At 38.7% G+C, this 17,554-nt stretch overlaps 1 protein-coding gene across 11 annotated transcripts in view; it reads left to right on the top strand.

Annotated features, from left to right (window-relative positions):
• The window catches only part of LOC112179837 (ankyrin-3), a 32,538-nt gene extending 18,380 nt beyond the window's left edge, over positions 1-14,158 (top strand). For 3 of the 11 annotated variants that reach the window (XM_024318318.2, XM_024318317.2, XM_040512004.1), the window contains one exon: positions 7,362-8,232. In XM_024318318.2, the coding sequence (XP_024174086.1) occupies positions 7,362-7,979 (618 nt within the window). In that variant the 3' untranslated portion in view covers positions 7,980-8,232. Of the gene's footprint in view, positions 1-297; positions 405-2,961; positions 3,158-4,078; positions 4,538-7,361; positions 8,233-14,109 lie in introns of those variants that run through there. The other 8 variants (XM_040512007.1, XM_024318320.2, XM_040512009.1 and 5 more) reach the window with 7 other exon arrangements.
• Positions 14,159-17,554: the final 3,396 nt, after the last annotated feature.

The following is a 17,554-nucleotide window of genomic DNA, read 5'->3' as shown; positions in this document are numbered from 1 at the left end:
CCCAACCTAGGATCAAAGGCATAGCTACACACAGGCTCCGATGGGCTACAGCCCACCCCAGTTTCTGAAAAAACATTACTTTGTAGCTTAATTTTAGTTAAAAAAATTATATATTAAAAATTAACCCACCCCAAATTTCTATACTTAGCCCATATGTTATTAAACTTAGTCCATATGTTATCTTTTTTCTTTTTTTGATCAGATATATATTATTTATTTTCTTGAGGTATTTAATTTGATTTTATTTTCTATTCTGCTTTAAGAGGTATAGTCGCATAAAAAGCTTGCTTTTTTCAGTAAACTAGGTCAACTTTTTTCTCTCGCTGTTTCTCCAAAATCAATTAAACCTAGACGAAAAGCTTTGGTTCTTCTGTCGATTGCCGTTTTCCCTCTTCATTCTTCAGGTATAAGTTTATCCTCTATTTCTTTTGGGTATATGATCTTTTGCACCTCTTCGGTTTTTAATTCATATATTTTTTGATTTAGTTCACAATTTATTAATCAAATCCATTGGCGTCCTATCGCGCTATTGCTACTTGATTAATATACTAATTTAGCTTGCTGACTTTGTTTAAGAGGTGTACATGCTACTGGTATATATATTTTTTTATTGACCAACGTTTGACTGCATGTGTATTGTTGGATTCTTTATCAGTTCTTAGATTGTATTTTCTTTTTCAATTAAGGTTTGGGATCATGGGTTTGCTTTTTTTGCTAATCAGTTGGCTCTTCGTTTTATCATTTAATGAATTGTTAGAGTAGTGTTTGTGTTTAACTTTTGATTTTATAATAGTTGCTTACTTGATTTTATTGTTGCATTTGTCAATTGGTGATGGGTACATATTTAAATATAATGCCTGATCATAATCGACCAACCAAGAAAGCAAAAACTCTTGATTCATAGCTCAAGAAAATAAGAGAAGATCAGAATAGTAGTACACCACTTGCATCTAATGAGCATCATCATGTCACTTATTTGCTGGTTTCTATAGCACCTATAGAAAGAGTATTTTTAGCTATGAAACATATCAAAACAATGTTGCGCAACAAGATGAGAATGACTTTTTGGCTGATAACATGATTGTTCACTTTGAAAAAGAGTTGGCATAGAATTTTGATATAGATTCAATAATTAAAGATTTTGTTTCTATTTAAGGGCGTAAGGTGTAATTTGAGTACGTACGTTCTTTTGTCTTAGACTTCCGTTATTAAGTTTCTATCAAACGTTATAATGTTCATTTTTTTAATCAGTTAGCTAGTTGATTGTTTGATATGTCTTTAATATAAGATGTGGTTTGTAAAACTTAAGAAAAAAATTAAAAAAACTAGTAAACTTTTATAAAAATATTTTTTTAGCCCACCCAATTCTAACATCCTAGCTCCGCCATTGCCTAGGATAGCTTATAAATCTTCTAATCAGAAGCCCAACAATTGCACTAGTGTAATCTGAGGTTGGCTAAGAAGCCTTGCCCCTTTGAGCTTCTGTCGCTACAACAAGATTAGGGTTAGAAACCCAGCTAATATCACAAGATGGAATCAGCTTGACAAGCTGAAAATCTTTAGACTGCACATTATCCTTCTAAGAACCCATCACTGGTACCACCGCAGCTGCCGGCTTTGACTTGCCTGCATGTTGAATCAAAAAATGGTTGCACCCTTTAAGATCATGGTTGAACCACAGACAAGCATGACACAATGCTTTGACCCTTCAATATTGTAGATCCAACTCTGCCCTAACCACTCTAGAAAACCAAAAGGACCTCGTACGAGAAAAATTCCATATATTTCCGTATTCATACGCGTCACTAAGTGTGGGGCATTCACATCTTTTTTTTTTTTTTTTTTTTTACCCAGTTGAAACTTGATTTGTGTACTCACCTTCATCCTAATGGGAGTCTACCTAGTCTTTGTTTCTTGGGTATTTCTTGGATTTGTGTTTGTTTCTATTAATAGGTCGAACGATATTTTTATACGATAGTGAAATTCTTTAAGGCTAAATACTGTTTAGTATCCTGTGGTATGAGTCTAACATCAATTCAGTCCCTCGACTTTCAATTTCATCAAAAACATCTCCACACTAGTATTTCTAGTCCAATAGGTCCCTCTATCGGGATTCCGTCAAATGGAGCCGTTAAGTAGCTGACGTGGCATGCCAACTAAGCACCAGTGGGCCCCACATGAAAGGAAAAATTCTGAAATTCCAAAACAAAATTTTAGAAAAATAACAACTCTCTCTCTCTCTCTCTCTCTCTCTCTCTCTCTCTCTCTCTCTCTCTCTCTCTCTCTCTCTCCCCCCCCCTCGGTTTCTCTCTAATCTTCCTCTTCAATACCTTCTTACTTCTCTATCATCTGTGTCTTCTTCATAGCAGAACATTGATCTCAAATCAATTCTAAGTTGTCTAATATACACAACAAAAGAACATGGCAATTGAAATTGTGAAACTATATGAACAAAACCTAGAAAAATAAAACAAACAATTGAAGGTTGATGTCTCTAGGCATGAATTCGAGAATTGATTCTCTGGGCATTAATCTTAGCGATTGACTTTTATTAACTAATTTTTATTTTGAATTGCTAATTTGGGAGAAGCCGAGCTCGGAGTGGAAGAGAGGGACAACATCAATGATCTCGATGCCGTCGTTTTAGGGGAGACGCGGCCGAGGAAGATGCCAGTGACAGCGGAGGCCTTGTGCTTGAGAGCCAACAAAGCAAACAATCTCAGATAACCAATGAATCAGAAACTCAATTTTTCACAAAGCCATATTGAAATTTGAACATCGAAGCTAAAAGAAAGTCAAAAGACTTAAACAAGAATTTTAGAACAGACCCATCTGGGAGCCTAGAAGTTCAAAATCCTCCGCCCACCCAACAACGAATGCTTGAAATTCTTCAGACCCAGTATTAGAATTGCGCCCATCTTCAAAATCGAGAACCCAATTTCATCAATTTCTTTGGTGCAGGACATCTATACCTAAGCAGTGGAGTTGTAGTCTTTTCGGGTCGACTTTGAGAAGGATCAGTGTATTGGAATTTGGTTGGGATTAACAAAGAAGAGAGCGGAGCAGAGGAGGAAGAGGGAAGGGACACTCTTCTGCTATGAAGTAGACACAGAAGACAGAGGAGTGAGAAGATAATGAAGAGGAAGATGAGAGAGAAACCGGCCGGGGGGGGGGGGGAGGAGAGATTTGTTATTTTTCTGAAATTTTGTTTTGGAATTTTAGAATTTTTCCTTTCATGTGGGCCCCACTTGTGTTCAGTTGGCATGCCACATCAGCTACTTAACGGCTCTATTTGATGGAGTTCCGACGGATAGACCTATTGGATGAGAAATACTAGTGTAGGGGTGTTTTTGATGAAATTGAAAGTCAAGGGACTGAATTGATGTTGAACTCATACCACAGGGTATTAAACAGTATTTAGCCCAATTCTTTATCTAGATCTAGCTACCTCAGATCCTAAAAAATATATCAACTAACCAAGGGTATTCATCTCGAATTCGTTGGCTATATATGTCTCTGCAATGCAGTCCTCCCATTCGGACCATAAACTATGAGCTCGATTTTTTATATATGTATATATTTATTGTTGTTAGGGAGCTTCTATTCATACCTCTAAATTTGGCATTTGGACCTCCCTACTTAATAGACCTCCCTACTTAATAGACCTCTCTTACTATTATAAATAACCAATTTGCTATCTACACCTCTCTAATTTTCCTATAATGCCCATCGTCTAATAAAATCAATAAAAGCCCTCTTTTTATTTTAGATTCTATTCATACTTTTAAAAATCAGTAATTGGATCTCCTTCAGTTTTTGAAGATTTGGAATTGCAGTATTTTTTTTGTTTGGAAGTTCATCCTCCATATATGAGCAACAAAGATGCTAGCACTTTTTCAATGAAATATCAACTCTTGGTTAGCGTAGCCAACAATACCATGTTTGCTCATCATCTCATACAAATATGCTTTCCAAGTATTATTTTCACTGCATTTAGGTGTCATTGTCCCTAAACTGATTCTCTCCTACTTGTTTTCATAGTAACTTGAAATGAACATGCATGGTCCTTTTGTTTTAGATATGTATGGGACAGTGGAGGAAATTACAACAATCAACCATGAGTCTAGTGCATTCTCCATAGATATATATCAGAGGGTTGAATTTTTCATCATATCTATAAAATAGTTGCACATAAAATTTCTCTACACTGATGTTGTGCGGGAAGATCTTGTGGACAACTACCCATTGTTGCGTTTGTCATATAAACGTGCTGGAGTACTGCTTTTTGTCGCCGCTCGTTCACATGTTTGATTGCATTCAGAATGAGTAGGGCTTCATCAACTAAGGTGTCTTTATATTTTCCATTTTCTCTCCTTTTATTTTTTATCTTTTTTATAGCGCAGTGATAGATCTTATAAATTGTCAGCTGTGTGAGCAAGAAAGTCTATCACTTTACGAGGACAAAGTCAAATACAGAAAATTTTGAGTTTAACATTAAATAACGTTTGGCGATATATATTTTAGGGTTTACATTGGAGGAGAAATTTTTTTCCAAGTTGAAGACTATTACTGTTCGTAGAGATAGGAAGAGTTTTTTTTTCCTTATTTGTGTCTTTATTGGTAATTTGACATGAGTTGACAAAGTCAACTATTATTTGGAAAAAGTGAGAGGTCCAAATACCAATTTTGGAGGTATGAATAGAAGCTCCCTTGTTGTTATTATTTGTTTTTGAAGAAATTACAATCTAAGTTAGTTTGAGAGAGATTCTTAGGTAGGGTTGGTGCACCACGTGGCGGTATGTTTGCCCTACCTAAAAATTTCTCTTACATATACATGTATTAATTTTTAGAGAAAAATTCAGTTACCGTCCCCAAACTATTCTGCCAAGGCCAATTTGATACCCGAACTCTCAAAAGTATCAATGTGATACGTAAATACCTAAATTTGCATCAACGTGATAATTCCGTCCAAAATTTCTGATGGCGCCGTTTGTTTGTTGACGTGGCAAGCACGTGGGTCCAAAAAAAAGGGCAAAATCGACTTTTTACCTTCTTTTTTTTTGTTAATTCCTCAAAAAAAAAAAATTTTCAGATACCATCCTCAAACTATGCTGTCAAGGCCAATTTGATACCCGAACTCTCAAAAGTATCAATGTGATACCTAAAGACGTATTTTGACATTGAAGTGATACTTCGGTTAAAAATCTTTAACGGCGTCGTCTGTTTGCTGACACGCACAAAATGAGTGTCAATCCCCGGCAACGGCGCAAAAAATTAACACGCTCGAAATGAGTGTCAATCCCCGGCAACGGCGTCAAAAATTAACACGCACAAAATGAGCGCGTAATTTAATCCTGTAAAATGTCATCGTTCGTATATAATAAGTAGGGATCGTTCTAACCGAGGATTGAGGGTACACCTGTAATTGTGTAAACAAATAAAGAAAAGTATTATTTACAAAAATAAAATAAAGAATATAAATATATACAAGTAAACACAAATAATGGGGTTTTTTATAAAATTGAAAATTAAAATTAAATGAAATAAAGAAAATATAAAAACATATATACAAGAATGAAATGTAAGAAACAAAGGTCAAAACCAATTCCATATAATTAAACTCAATTCAAATCCTATAATTGATCATCTAAGTCATGAGAAAGAAGTCGATCATGTGAAACATTTGAAGCAAATGATTTCCCATATTTTACTTTCCTTTACTAATTAACCTAAGTGAAAGCACCTAGATCAATCCTATTAAATGATAGGAGCATTTTTTTTCTTTTCATTTTTCTTCTTCTTCTTCTTCTTCTTCTTCTTCTTGTTCTTCTGGGATTTTGTTCTAGCCAAACCACCGCAAGCTCCGCTCCTTCTCCTCCACCCAAGAATCAAAGAAAAATGGCTTCTGCTTCTTCTTCAAACTCGGTCCTCTTCTTCTTCTCTCTCCTCCTCTCTCTCATCTCCTTCCCCTCCGCCCAAACCATCACCAACGCTGCCATCATCCTCTCCAATTCCTGCTACAAATCCATGTTCTTCGTATTCAACTCCCAGCAGACGGACCCAAAACGAAAGTTGGGTGACACGATTAACAAAAAAAAAAAATCAAATCTTTCTGCACCTAGAAAACTGCTCTGGGCACCCAGAGACACCTATGTCTTCTTCTCCGCCAAAACCGATTTCCTTCTTCTCCGCTCAGCAGCTTTCCTCTTCCGGGGCAACCAACTAGAAAACTGGTTCGCTACACACCAAATTTTGGTGAACCTTAGCTCCACCAACCGTCTTCTTTCTTCACAGAGACCGTCACCCATTCGCTAATAGAACCTCTATTCATCAAACCCCCTCCTCCATCGCCACAACCTCAGCATCCTCCTCCTCCACTGCCGCCGTCATGTCAGTAACAACATATACCAAATACTTCGATCAAAATCACAATCATAAGGCCAAAGCAACATATAACATGAATTCATGTATATAAGAACTAAAAACAAACCCAGCATAAACCAAAAAAGCAAAACCAACCCAGATAGCAATTGAGCACAATTAGATCAAGAAAAAGACTTGCCAGCTGGTACTTGGTACCTTTGGCTTCTCCCACACACTGTCAATTGCTCGATTTGGGTAAATAGGTCTTTTCACTTTTTTTTGGGACCCACGTGCTTGCCACATTAGCAAACAAACGGCGCCGTCAGAAATTTTGAACGGAAGTATCACCTTGATATCAATTTAGGTCTTTGGGTATCATATTGATACTTTTGAGAGTTCGGGTATCAAATTGGCCTTGACAGAATAGTTTGGAGAAGGTAGCTGAATTTTTCTCCAAAAAAAAGGGTAAATGAGTCATTTCACCTTTTTTTTTTTGACCCACGTGCTTGCCACGTCAGCAAACAAACGGCGCCGTCAGAAATTTTGGACGGAAGTATCACGTTGATGCCAATTTAGGTCTTTAGGTATCACATTGATACTTTTGAGAGTTCGGATATCAAATTGGCATTTGCAGAATAGTTTGGGGACGGTAACTGAATTTTTCTCTAATTTTTAAGAATGACATTGCCACATAAAAGCCTATCAAAATGTTATACATGTATTGAAAAAAAAAAAAAAAAAACTCTTTCCTGTTTTATTTATTCTATGGACTGTAGCATTTGTTTGACGTGGCTGTCTATAGGTTTTTTTTTTTTTTTGAGGAGTGGCTGTCGATAGTTACTTCTTCATTTTTTCATCTCTTGTTTGGTCAAATTGTATATTCTTCTTCTTACAAAACTTACCTAAAATAATGGTCAATGGCCAAAATAAATACTATAGATTTAACTCTAATGTAGCTTAAGTCGTTTCAATAATGTAACCTCCCAAAATAAGTGTAGGAGGTGGAGGATATTGTACCTGAGGAGATGCATGAAGTTCCAAATTCAGATGGTATGACACCACGTCAACTGTTTACCAAGAATCATGAGAACCTCAAAGAGGAGGCAGAAAAGTCGATGAAAGGGATTGCAACTTCTTGTACAGTTGTAGGCACTCTCATTGTGACCATTATGTATGCTGCTGCATTTACAGTTCCTGGTGGAAACAGTGGTAGTACAGGTTACCCGATGTTTCTAGCTAAGAGCTTGTTTCTGGTGTTCATAATTTCAGACACTCTATCACTCGTTTCTTCCACAACTTCAGTCATATTATTTTTGGGAATCCTCACCTCACGTTATGCAGCAGATGATTTTCTCAAGGATTTGCCAACAAAGATGATGATAGGCCTTTCCACCCTTTTTCTCTCTATTGCCACCATGATGATTGCCTTTTCTTCTGCCCTCATCATTATGCTTAATAAAGAATACTCATGGGCCATTGTTCCTTGCATTTTTGTTGCGAGTATTCCAGTTGGCTCATTTATATGGTTGCTATTTCCCCTCCTTATTGAGATATTATGGTCAACTTATGGACCAGGAATATTTGACAAGAAAGCCAAACCATGGATTAAACTCTGATGCTCATCTTTGGTTTTGCTTAAGTGGAGAAGGTGCGGCACATCCTTATGAGTTTGACTTGTGTAAACAAAATAACTTTGCTCGATCATTTCATAGTAGAAAGATAAGTGGCTGCAAATGTAGTATATGATTATGGATCCTACGTAAATTCTTTTGAATTTCTGATTATTTAAGTTTGCATTCTGTTTGAGGATAAAAATACAGATTAATATATTGGATTCCAATTGATTGTCCAGATGGGGACGTACCAATAGAATGTGTGCAAGAACGGCTTTAATAAGTGTTGTGTATTAAGGATGAAATTTGCTTCATGCTGGCTCTTTCATGCATATATGTACGATAAAAGACTCTAGTTTTCTTCATACTAGCTTTGTACGCTATCCAATACTCCTGCAGGAGGGAAATGTTTCACTTATGATTGGGACGGCCAAAACTGCCTGCAGGGAGGCTTTGGAAAGAGCTTTGAAAGTAAGAGGTATGCATATATATGCTCTTAGTTGTCAAAATTAAGCTCATTAATCCTCTAGCTAGGATTATCAATCAATCAATTACTCTGTTTCAATGAGTGCGAGGCATCAAATGGTTTTTGATAGTAATGCATTTGGTCCAGTAAATACATAAGCACTTGGAGAAAACAGATAAGACAATAGAAATTTAAATGACTGTGATGCGAAATTTAACTTCAACTGCTTTCCTTAATTAAGTTGGTTTTAGAGAAAAGTAGACATTACTTTCCTCCAGCAACTTCCCTTAACATTTTTCTAGTTTAGAGAAATTGAAGACAGAGAAAGTTTGATTTTCTATATTTATAACAAACTCTAAAATTATAGGAAAGCATGAATTCATGATTTAGACAAATTTTATAGCAAATTACCAATACATACAACCTCAGCCCATTTATTACCAATAGCAGACTTTTTTTTTTTTTTTTTTTTTTCAATTCCCTTGCGGTATTGTAGCTGAACCTTGCGCAAGGTCCAGGCCCATGCAGCTGTTTTCCTTCATTTTTTGAATTGATTATGTTAACTATTAAATTACCAAAATAACCTCTACAGACTTAATGTTCTGGGCTTCAATATCATTCTGAGAGATTGCAGATTTAATGTAGTGAGCTTCATTATCATTCTGACATACACGACTTGCAGTTCTTTCCAGTTTCTAGAGCCAATTCTGAATGATTAAGCAGCTGAATTGTTTGTCTACACATAAAAGAGCCAAAGTTATATTTTTTTGGTTTGAAACTTAGTAATTAAATCGATCCATTAATATTAGGATAAAATACTGTTTACTCCATAAACTTATACAGTCGACGGTTCAGTCCTTGACATTTCAATTTCACCTAAAAACTCCCTAAACTCTCAAATCTCCAATTTCACCTGATTGGTTCTTGCCGTCAACTTTCTGTCAAAAACTCAGTTATCTTGCTGACGTGACATCCCTTTCACACTAAAATGTCTGTTTTGCCCTCACTGACCAAAAAAAAAAAAAACTGTTCACTCTCTCTTCCTATTTTCTTTTTACTTCTTCCATCCCTGCTCTTTGGCCTTCTCTTACTCTTTGATCTCTTCTCTCTGAAAGACTGTGTCGATTCCGTCTTAGATACCGACTTGCTTTTCCTCCAATTTGACCTCCTCGACCTCTGAGGTTGAGGAGGGAAGAATTCTGATACTTTGATTGTCCACAAAACCTGCCGGAGTTGCAGAAAAAACAAGGAACCCGCCGAACTGCTACAGTAAACTCCATGGCTTCAATTCTTTCTTCTCCGGCCAAATTGCCGTGACCTACTGCTATAGGCTTGTGGAGGAGGAGAAGGCGGTTATAACAAGATCGGTGGCTCTCCGTTTGGTGGCCGCACGGTGGCAAATCGATGAAAAAAAAACCAGGAAACCTGAAGAAACGGCGCTACAGTGACTTTCATCTCCTTGCTGCACCTTCCACAGGCCATAACAAGCTACCAAAACACTACAATATTGAAGAGGGGGAAGAGAGCTTTCCAATGATACATGCGGTGTTGAAATCCGTCACCGGATGGAAGAGATATGGCTGGAAGAAGGTGAAGATGTCGGGAAGAGAGAAAGAGGGAGGAGAGAGAAACTGCCGGGTAAGTTTCTGAAATGGAAACTTACCACAGTAACTTTCTCTATAAATAGAAAGTTACCATAAACAGTAAATTTAGTTTTTCAACTATAACTTTCACATATGAACTCCGATTTAAGTGTGCCACATATCCACAGACTTGGTTTACCGTCCTCTACAACTTTCATGAAGAAAATTTTCTCAAATGATGAGCGATACATCAAGATAACTTTTTGGGCCCCCTAAAAGATTGAAACGGAGTAAAAAATAAAAAAATGTGTCGTTTACAGTCCAAAAAACTAGTAAACCGGTAATTTGAGATCCGGGATGTAATAATCTTAGAGAGAGAAGAGATCAGAGGGGAGGAAGAGAAGGCGAAGAGTAGGGATGGAAGAAGAGGTAAAAAGAAAATAGAAAGAGGAGGAAAAAAAATTAATTTTTTTTGTTAGTGAGGGTAAAACGGACATTGTAGTGTGAAAGGGATACCACGTCAGCAAAATAACTAAGTTTTCGACCGAAAGTTGACGACAAGGACCTATTGGGTAAAATTGGAGAGTTTAGGGAGTTTTTAGGTGAAATTGAAATGTTAGAGACTGAAACAACGACTCCCTTTCGAATACCAGCTCTCGTCACGGTGAACAAATCTAACCACCATGGTTCTTCTCATGTTCTTCAATCGGTACATCCACTTTGTCTATTGCAACATCATTCCTCTTTGCCATTTGAAATTAATCTGTGTATATGATAAATGTAAATATATGAGTACTGAGCCTCAGTAGTTTACTGACCCTTAATAGTGTGCTGACCCTCAATTTGATTAAGAAATCATTAATGTAGCTTATAAAAATGCAAAACACCTAATCAAAAGATCCTCATAGTTGCAACAGATCAATGACCATAATTTCAAGTAGAAAAAAAAGAAGAAGACTAATAGTAGTAATAAGATCAAATATCCACAGAGCCTATAGGTAGACATAATTTCAATGACCCTTCCATAAAGTAAAGCTAAGAAATCTATCTAAAAATGCAAGCTCAACCGAACCGATAATAGATTTGAGTTGAATACCTCGTGCAATCAAGTGAATGCAACCATGAAGCTAAAGCTATTGACCCTCATAAATAAACATAAAAATGAGGTTGCAATACAAATAAAATCATCTAAAGCTACTGAGCCTCAGAAAAAAAACATAAAAATGAGTTTGCAGTAAATATAGGGTTAGTGAAATCATGAAGCTAAGGCTACTTACCCTCATAAACTAAAGCTCATATAATTCATTTTGTATTATTGTTAGTCACAAAACTCATCATTTTTCCTCATGACAAAGAAATCTCAGAAACTACAGCTACTGACCCTCAGAAACTACAGCTAATGATGTTTAGAGGGTCCATATAATCATAGATTGCACATATTGCAGAATTTTAATGCTACTGACTCTCAATAATCATAGATTGCACATATTGTAGCATTTTAATGCTACTGACTGTCAATAAGCTCAGACAATTCATTTTTGTACTATTATCAGCCACATAACATCAATTTTCGCCACCTCGCTATACATAAAAATGAGGTTGTAAAGCACATAGGTTTACTAACGCTTAATAGAATACTGGCCCTCAATAGTCTAAATGTTAATTTCTTTTTTAAAGCTACTGACCCTTAGAATTTCTCAACCATTGAAATAATCAAAATTTCTCAACCAAAATCATTTACCTGAGGGAGAGACTGTGACAACATGAGGCTGAAGGTATTGACCCTAAGAATTTCTCAACCAAAATTTATCAGCTAAAGCTACTAAGCATAATCAAATTTCGACAGTGTTGAATGCATAGCACAAAAATCAGACTATACCTACTGACCTTCAGTAACTACAAATTTCTCTACTGTCCTTCAAGACTATAGCTACTAAAGCTAAAGCTACTAAGCATAATCAAATTTCGACAATGTTGAATGCATAGCACAAAAATCAGACTATACCTACTGACCTTCAGTAACTACAAATTTCTCTACTGTCCTTCAAGACTATAGCTACTAAAGCTAAAGCTACTAAGCATAATCAAATTTCGACAATGTTGAATGCATAGCACAAAAATTAGACTATAACTAATGACCTTCAGTAACTGCAAATTTCTCTACTGTCCTTCAACACTATAGCTACTGACGCTGGGGTTGCGCCCTTGCTTCGTCGCTGGGGTCGCACGCTTTCTTCACCGCCAAGGTCGCGTGCTTGGTACCCCGTCGGGGTCACGCCCTTGCTTCTCCGCCAGGGTCGCACTCTTGGTTTGCCGTAGGGGTTGCGAGTTTAGTTCATCGTTTGGGTCGCGCCCTTGCTTCTTCACCAGGTCGCGCGCTTGTTTCGCTGTTGGGGTCGCGCGCTTGCTTCGCCGCCGGGTCACGTGCTTGCTTTATGGCTGGGGTTGCGCCCTTGCTTCACCGGAGCCCTAGATGTCGATTTAGAGAGGATTTTTATTTTCAGACAATTTTGATTTTGGGATCTCTTTGATTTTGGGAGAACTAGATTTGAATGATTTGGTTTGAGAGAAAATTGAAATGACAGCTATGGCAATTGTCGTAATTAACCAGAACTTGTTGTGCCCTTTTGTTTTTGTGCAAATGGGCCGCTACTGTTACTCATCCTAAAGACGACCGCATGGGCAGCGAAATATAAATCCTACGCGTGAGAAGAATTAATGGCCCATTGTAGTTAATGGTCATTATCCCAAAATTTTAACCTGTTATTTTTTCTCACTTCTAATTGAATTTGGACTACTATGGTGTTTTAAACATGAGAGTTTCTATCGGGACTCATAATCGATATGCTCACTAAACCGCCTATTTTTAGTTAAAACGACAAATTATTGAGAAGATAAATATTTTTTCTCTCACTCCAAAACTTAATAATAATAGAAATGTTCAAGTAAAACCCTAATTTGTGTTTGGCCCAAACTCTAGGTTACTTGACCTAGTGGTAATAGGGTTACATTAGAAGGATCTAGATTCCTATTCAATGTACGATTACTTTTCTTGTATGATTGAGATTCTATGCATTGTAATCCTCTATATAAAGAGGCCCCTATTATCAATGAGAATACACAGCAAATTTCTCTCAATTTCAATTTCTGTAAAACACGTTATCAGCACGAAGCCTTAACCCTGAAACCCTAAATTCGTAACCTTCAAATCTCAGAAACCACCACAGCCCACCTTGAAGATCTCAATCCCAGGAACATAGAACCGGCGGCTCCACCCCCAGAACCGGCCGGAATCGACCTGAACCGGCCACCAGAAGTGAACGAACTGGCCCCCAAGAAGAATCCGTCGATCTTCTGCCTGATTTCGCATCCTTCCATCCACCAATCACAGCCACCATTTGTCAGAAGCTGCAACACCACCCCAGGATCAGGGAACCGGTGACAACTTTCTTGGAACCGGCAGTCAAGACCCCAGACCAGCCAGTAGAAGTCCTGACGTTCTCATTACGATCTGCATCTGCATCCCTCCAGAAACCCAATACAGACGGCCCAGAAGCCCAGCCTAGAGAGATCAAGCCTCGGCCCAGAAGCAGCTATGCAGCCTAGGCCCAGTAGCAGGAAGAAGCCCAGAAGCAAAAGAGGTCCAGCTCGAGCCACGTCAGCATCCACGCAAGCACACAGTCAGCGTCCCTCTGCCTGCCATGTCAGTAGCCCGGTCAACCTTTTTCCGGTGACTTTTCCGGCAACTTTTCCGGCCACATTTTTCTGGCCAACTTTTCCGGTCAAGATTTCCGGCAGTTTTTCAAAGGGAGACTTAATTAAGCCGAACTGTGGGGGTTCGTGCTCACTCCAAGCTTAGAGCTTGTAGAGTCCTCCAAACTTAGAGTTTGTTGAGAAGTTATGATCGACCACAAACACATCATTGTTTCGATCTAATCCAACCCCTCTTGGAATTGAATTTCTTGGAAGCGATTAAGCTCGGAAATTCCTAATTTCTTGAAAGCGACTACGCTCAGAAATTTTATATGTTTTTGTGGTAGCTTTTATGCTCTGAAACTAACCCTAATTTCTTGTTCTCTTTCAGGATGAGTAACCTGAACAAATTGGACTTTGCTCTATTGGGAACAATTGGCTCTGGATATCATAGGTGGGTTCGTGATGTCCGCCAGCATCTCAAGGCCAATGAAATTCTGGATACGATTCTCGAGCCTAGCCAGGATGTGCTAACTGTTGATCAACCTCAAGGTTTGGAAGCAAATAGAGGAGCCTTAGAGGCAAATAAGGCGAAAGTCATCATCTTAATGACTCGTCATATGGATGATTTGCTCTAGTACGAGTGTATCAATGAAGATGACCCCAGAAGGCTGTGGGTCTCACTCGAAGAAAGATTTGGCAACGTCCGTGACTCCTTGCTTCCTGACCTAGAAGTGAGATGGCATAGCCTACGCTTCTGTGATTTCAAGTCAGTTCTTGACTACAACTCGGAAGCACTTCGCATTAAATCTTTAATGGAATTCTATGGTAAAGAGATCACAAATGCGATGTTGATTGAGAAGACTCTCTCTACCTTCCCCGTCTCTGCATTGATGGTTGCTAAGAACTATCGAATCGATGTTGCTGCAGAACGAATCACAAGGTTTCATGAGCTCATTGGAGCTATGAATGTCACTGAAAAGCATGACAACATCCTTGTGAATAACTATAATTCGAGATCCGTGGGAACAAAACATATTCCAAAATCCAATTATAATCGTGCCCTAAAGAAAGGGCATCAAGAGCGAAACCCTAATCTTAGGGATACATTTGGACGTTCTGGTCCATATAATCGCTCTATTTGGGAAGGTGACCGCCAAAATAGGCGAACACAGAACTGAAGAGGTCAACGTGGAAAGAGAGAGGGAGGCAACGCCTCTGGCCATGTTGGTGGAGCCACCAATACTAAGAGCCATCTAAATGACGCTTTCAAAGTGCCTCAATCAATGGAGTTCGAGCAAAGAGATGTATGTTCTCGATGTGGAGTGTCTGATCATTGGGCACACATTTGTAAAGCACGTGAAGAACTGATCACCGCCTACAAAGCATATTGTGAAGCAAGAGAAGCTCACTACGTGGAACAAGAAGATCAAGAAGATGATCTAGAATGAAGGGTTGAAGACTACAAATCTGGCTGGGATCAATAGATCGCCAATTTTGTTTAAGTCTTTATTTTTCCAAGAGATGTAATAGGCAATTGCCATATATTTTTGTAGTAGATGCCAATGGTATTAGTCTTTCTTCAAAGTAGGCGTACTCAATGTAAATGTGATGTCTAGGAAGGTTTTGAGATAAGTGGTACTTAAGTGAGCTTTGCTCCACCGACATCTCTATACTCACCTGGTTACATTTACATTGGAATTACGGAAAGGAGTTAGATGACTAGCAATGTTTTGCATTCGCTAGTTTATTGGATTAGATTTTCTTTGGTCAAAGTGACAATGATGTAACTCCGTTGGCTTATGAATAAAATATCGAGTTCTTTTCATTATGACTCCATTTTGATTCTAAGCATATGACTTTGTGACTACGATGGCTGGGCCATCAGTATTAACTCAAGGACATGGAATAGCCCAAGTTCCCTTTGCCAAATGGCACCTTGATTACTATCACAAAAACTCTCTACGCTCTAGGGCGAATCGCACCTATGAATAGCCAACGGATTCCATGCGAAAACACATATAGAGAACGGAAATGAGTTCCATTGCAATACCTCTAATGATTGCGAACAAAGGCGCATCTTAGAGAAGTTTATGTGTCTCTCTAGTGGACTCTATGTCACTATTTGAGCTATTAATCCAATAAAAGTTATGAGAGAAGATCTCTTAGATTTAGACATATATTGGCTTTGTCACGACAGGATAGGTAATCCTAGTCATGATATGATGATCCGTCTACTAAAGACTTCACATGGAGACATCCTTTCTTTCGAGTGAAATGAAGCATGAATCAAAAATTGATTCCTGGACTAAGTGTGACCGATGCTGCTGCCTAGGGCACCACCTCCGTCCACCACCAGCCTAGGGCTGGCACAGTTCCTATCCATGATGCCATGGATGGCGTTCATCATGGTGATGGCGCCCCAGGTGATGCTGCAATCACTAACTTTGCTTCAAATAGCGTTTCAGACGCTTAGCCCCAACCAAAATCCTCATTGGTTGATTCTAAGGCCTCTCGCTCGTTTTACAAAGCTCGTTCCTTAGGGAAGTTAGGACTGAGACCGTCCTATGCAAAGGATATGAAAATACTCATTTTGTCCTTACATAGAATCCATGGGGATTCTATGGACTAATTCAACCAACTTGCGGACGTTTAAATATCTCATGATGTTGGTTGACATGCAAACACGCTGGTCAGGTGTCGTGCCATTGTCCACTTGTAATGCTGCTTATGCTACACTCCTAGCACATATCATATGACAACGGGCTCACTCCCCGAATCATCCTAGTCAGTTAATTGGATTTGACTATGCTAGTGAGTTTACATCGAAGATTCTAGATGATTATTGCATTGGGACTGATGTTGGACATCATATTCCCATGTACACACCCAAATGGTCTTGCGGAAACGACTACGATGGTACTCCGACATTGGTAATGTGCACCAATCTCCTTATATCCACTTGGGTGACACAAATATCGCATGCAGCTATACTAATTCATCTACGACCCACTGTCACCCAATTTACCTCTGTGTTACAGCTAGTGACTGGGTACAAGAATCATACTTACGCATATTTGAGTGAGGCATTTATGTGCCAATTGCGCCCCCACAGCGCTCTGTGATGGGTCCGTATAGACGAATGGGAAACTACGTTGGATTTGAGACTCCAACAATTGTCCGTCACTTAATGCCCTTGCAAGGTGATCTCCATACCGCTAGATTTGCGGGTTGTCATTTTGATGAGACAGTCTTCCCGTCGTTAGGGGGAGATAAGAGCACAGATGTTCAGCAGGAACGATAGAAATTGTCGTGGTCTGTCCCCACTATGTCTCTTCTCGATCCCTATTAAAGTGACGAGATCACACAAATATGCTGCAAACATGCCTGCAAGGAAGTATGTCCCTACGAGAGACGAAGCGCCACCCTACACGGAGGTAGACATGGCGCCAACGCCATAGAGAGTGGCACTCTGGCATTACAGGCCATGGCCCCAGCTAGGATGCATGGGAGGCCCGTGGGTTTGAAGGATACTTTGGCACACTCCAATCCTTTGATCATCGACACTCAAAATCCGTTTCATGAGTATCTTCCGGGTTATGGTTATCGTTGGGGGACGCCTCAACGTCAGAACCTATTCCTGAGAATATAGAGCTCTATGAAACTTACACTAGTGTACATGAGATAGAAACTCCATCATAATTGATGATGTAGTTGTGCATTTCGTTGCGCATGAGTTTGTTGAGTTAGATGATATCAAACCACGTTTTGTTGATGAATGAATGCCAACGTAGAGAGATTTGGCCTAAATGGAAAGATGCAATTCAGGTTAAGTT

This window comes from Rosa chinensis, chromosome 7 (assembly GCF_002994745.2).
Source record: "Rosa chinensis cultivar Old Blush chromosome 7, RchiOBHm-V2, whole genome shotgun sequence".
NCBI lineage: Eukaryota > Viridiplantae > Streptophyta > Magnoliopsida > Rosales > Rosaceae > Rosa > Rosa chinensis.
The sequence above is the reverse complement of the archived record's forward strand: the minus strand, read 5'-3'. Positions and strand labels throughout refer to the sequence as shown.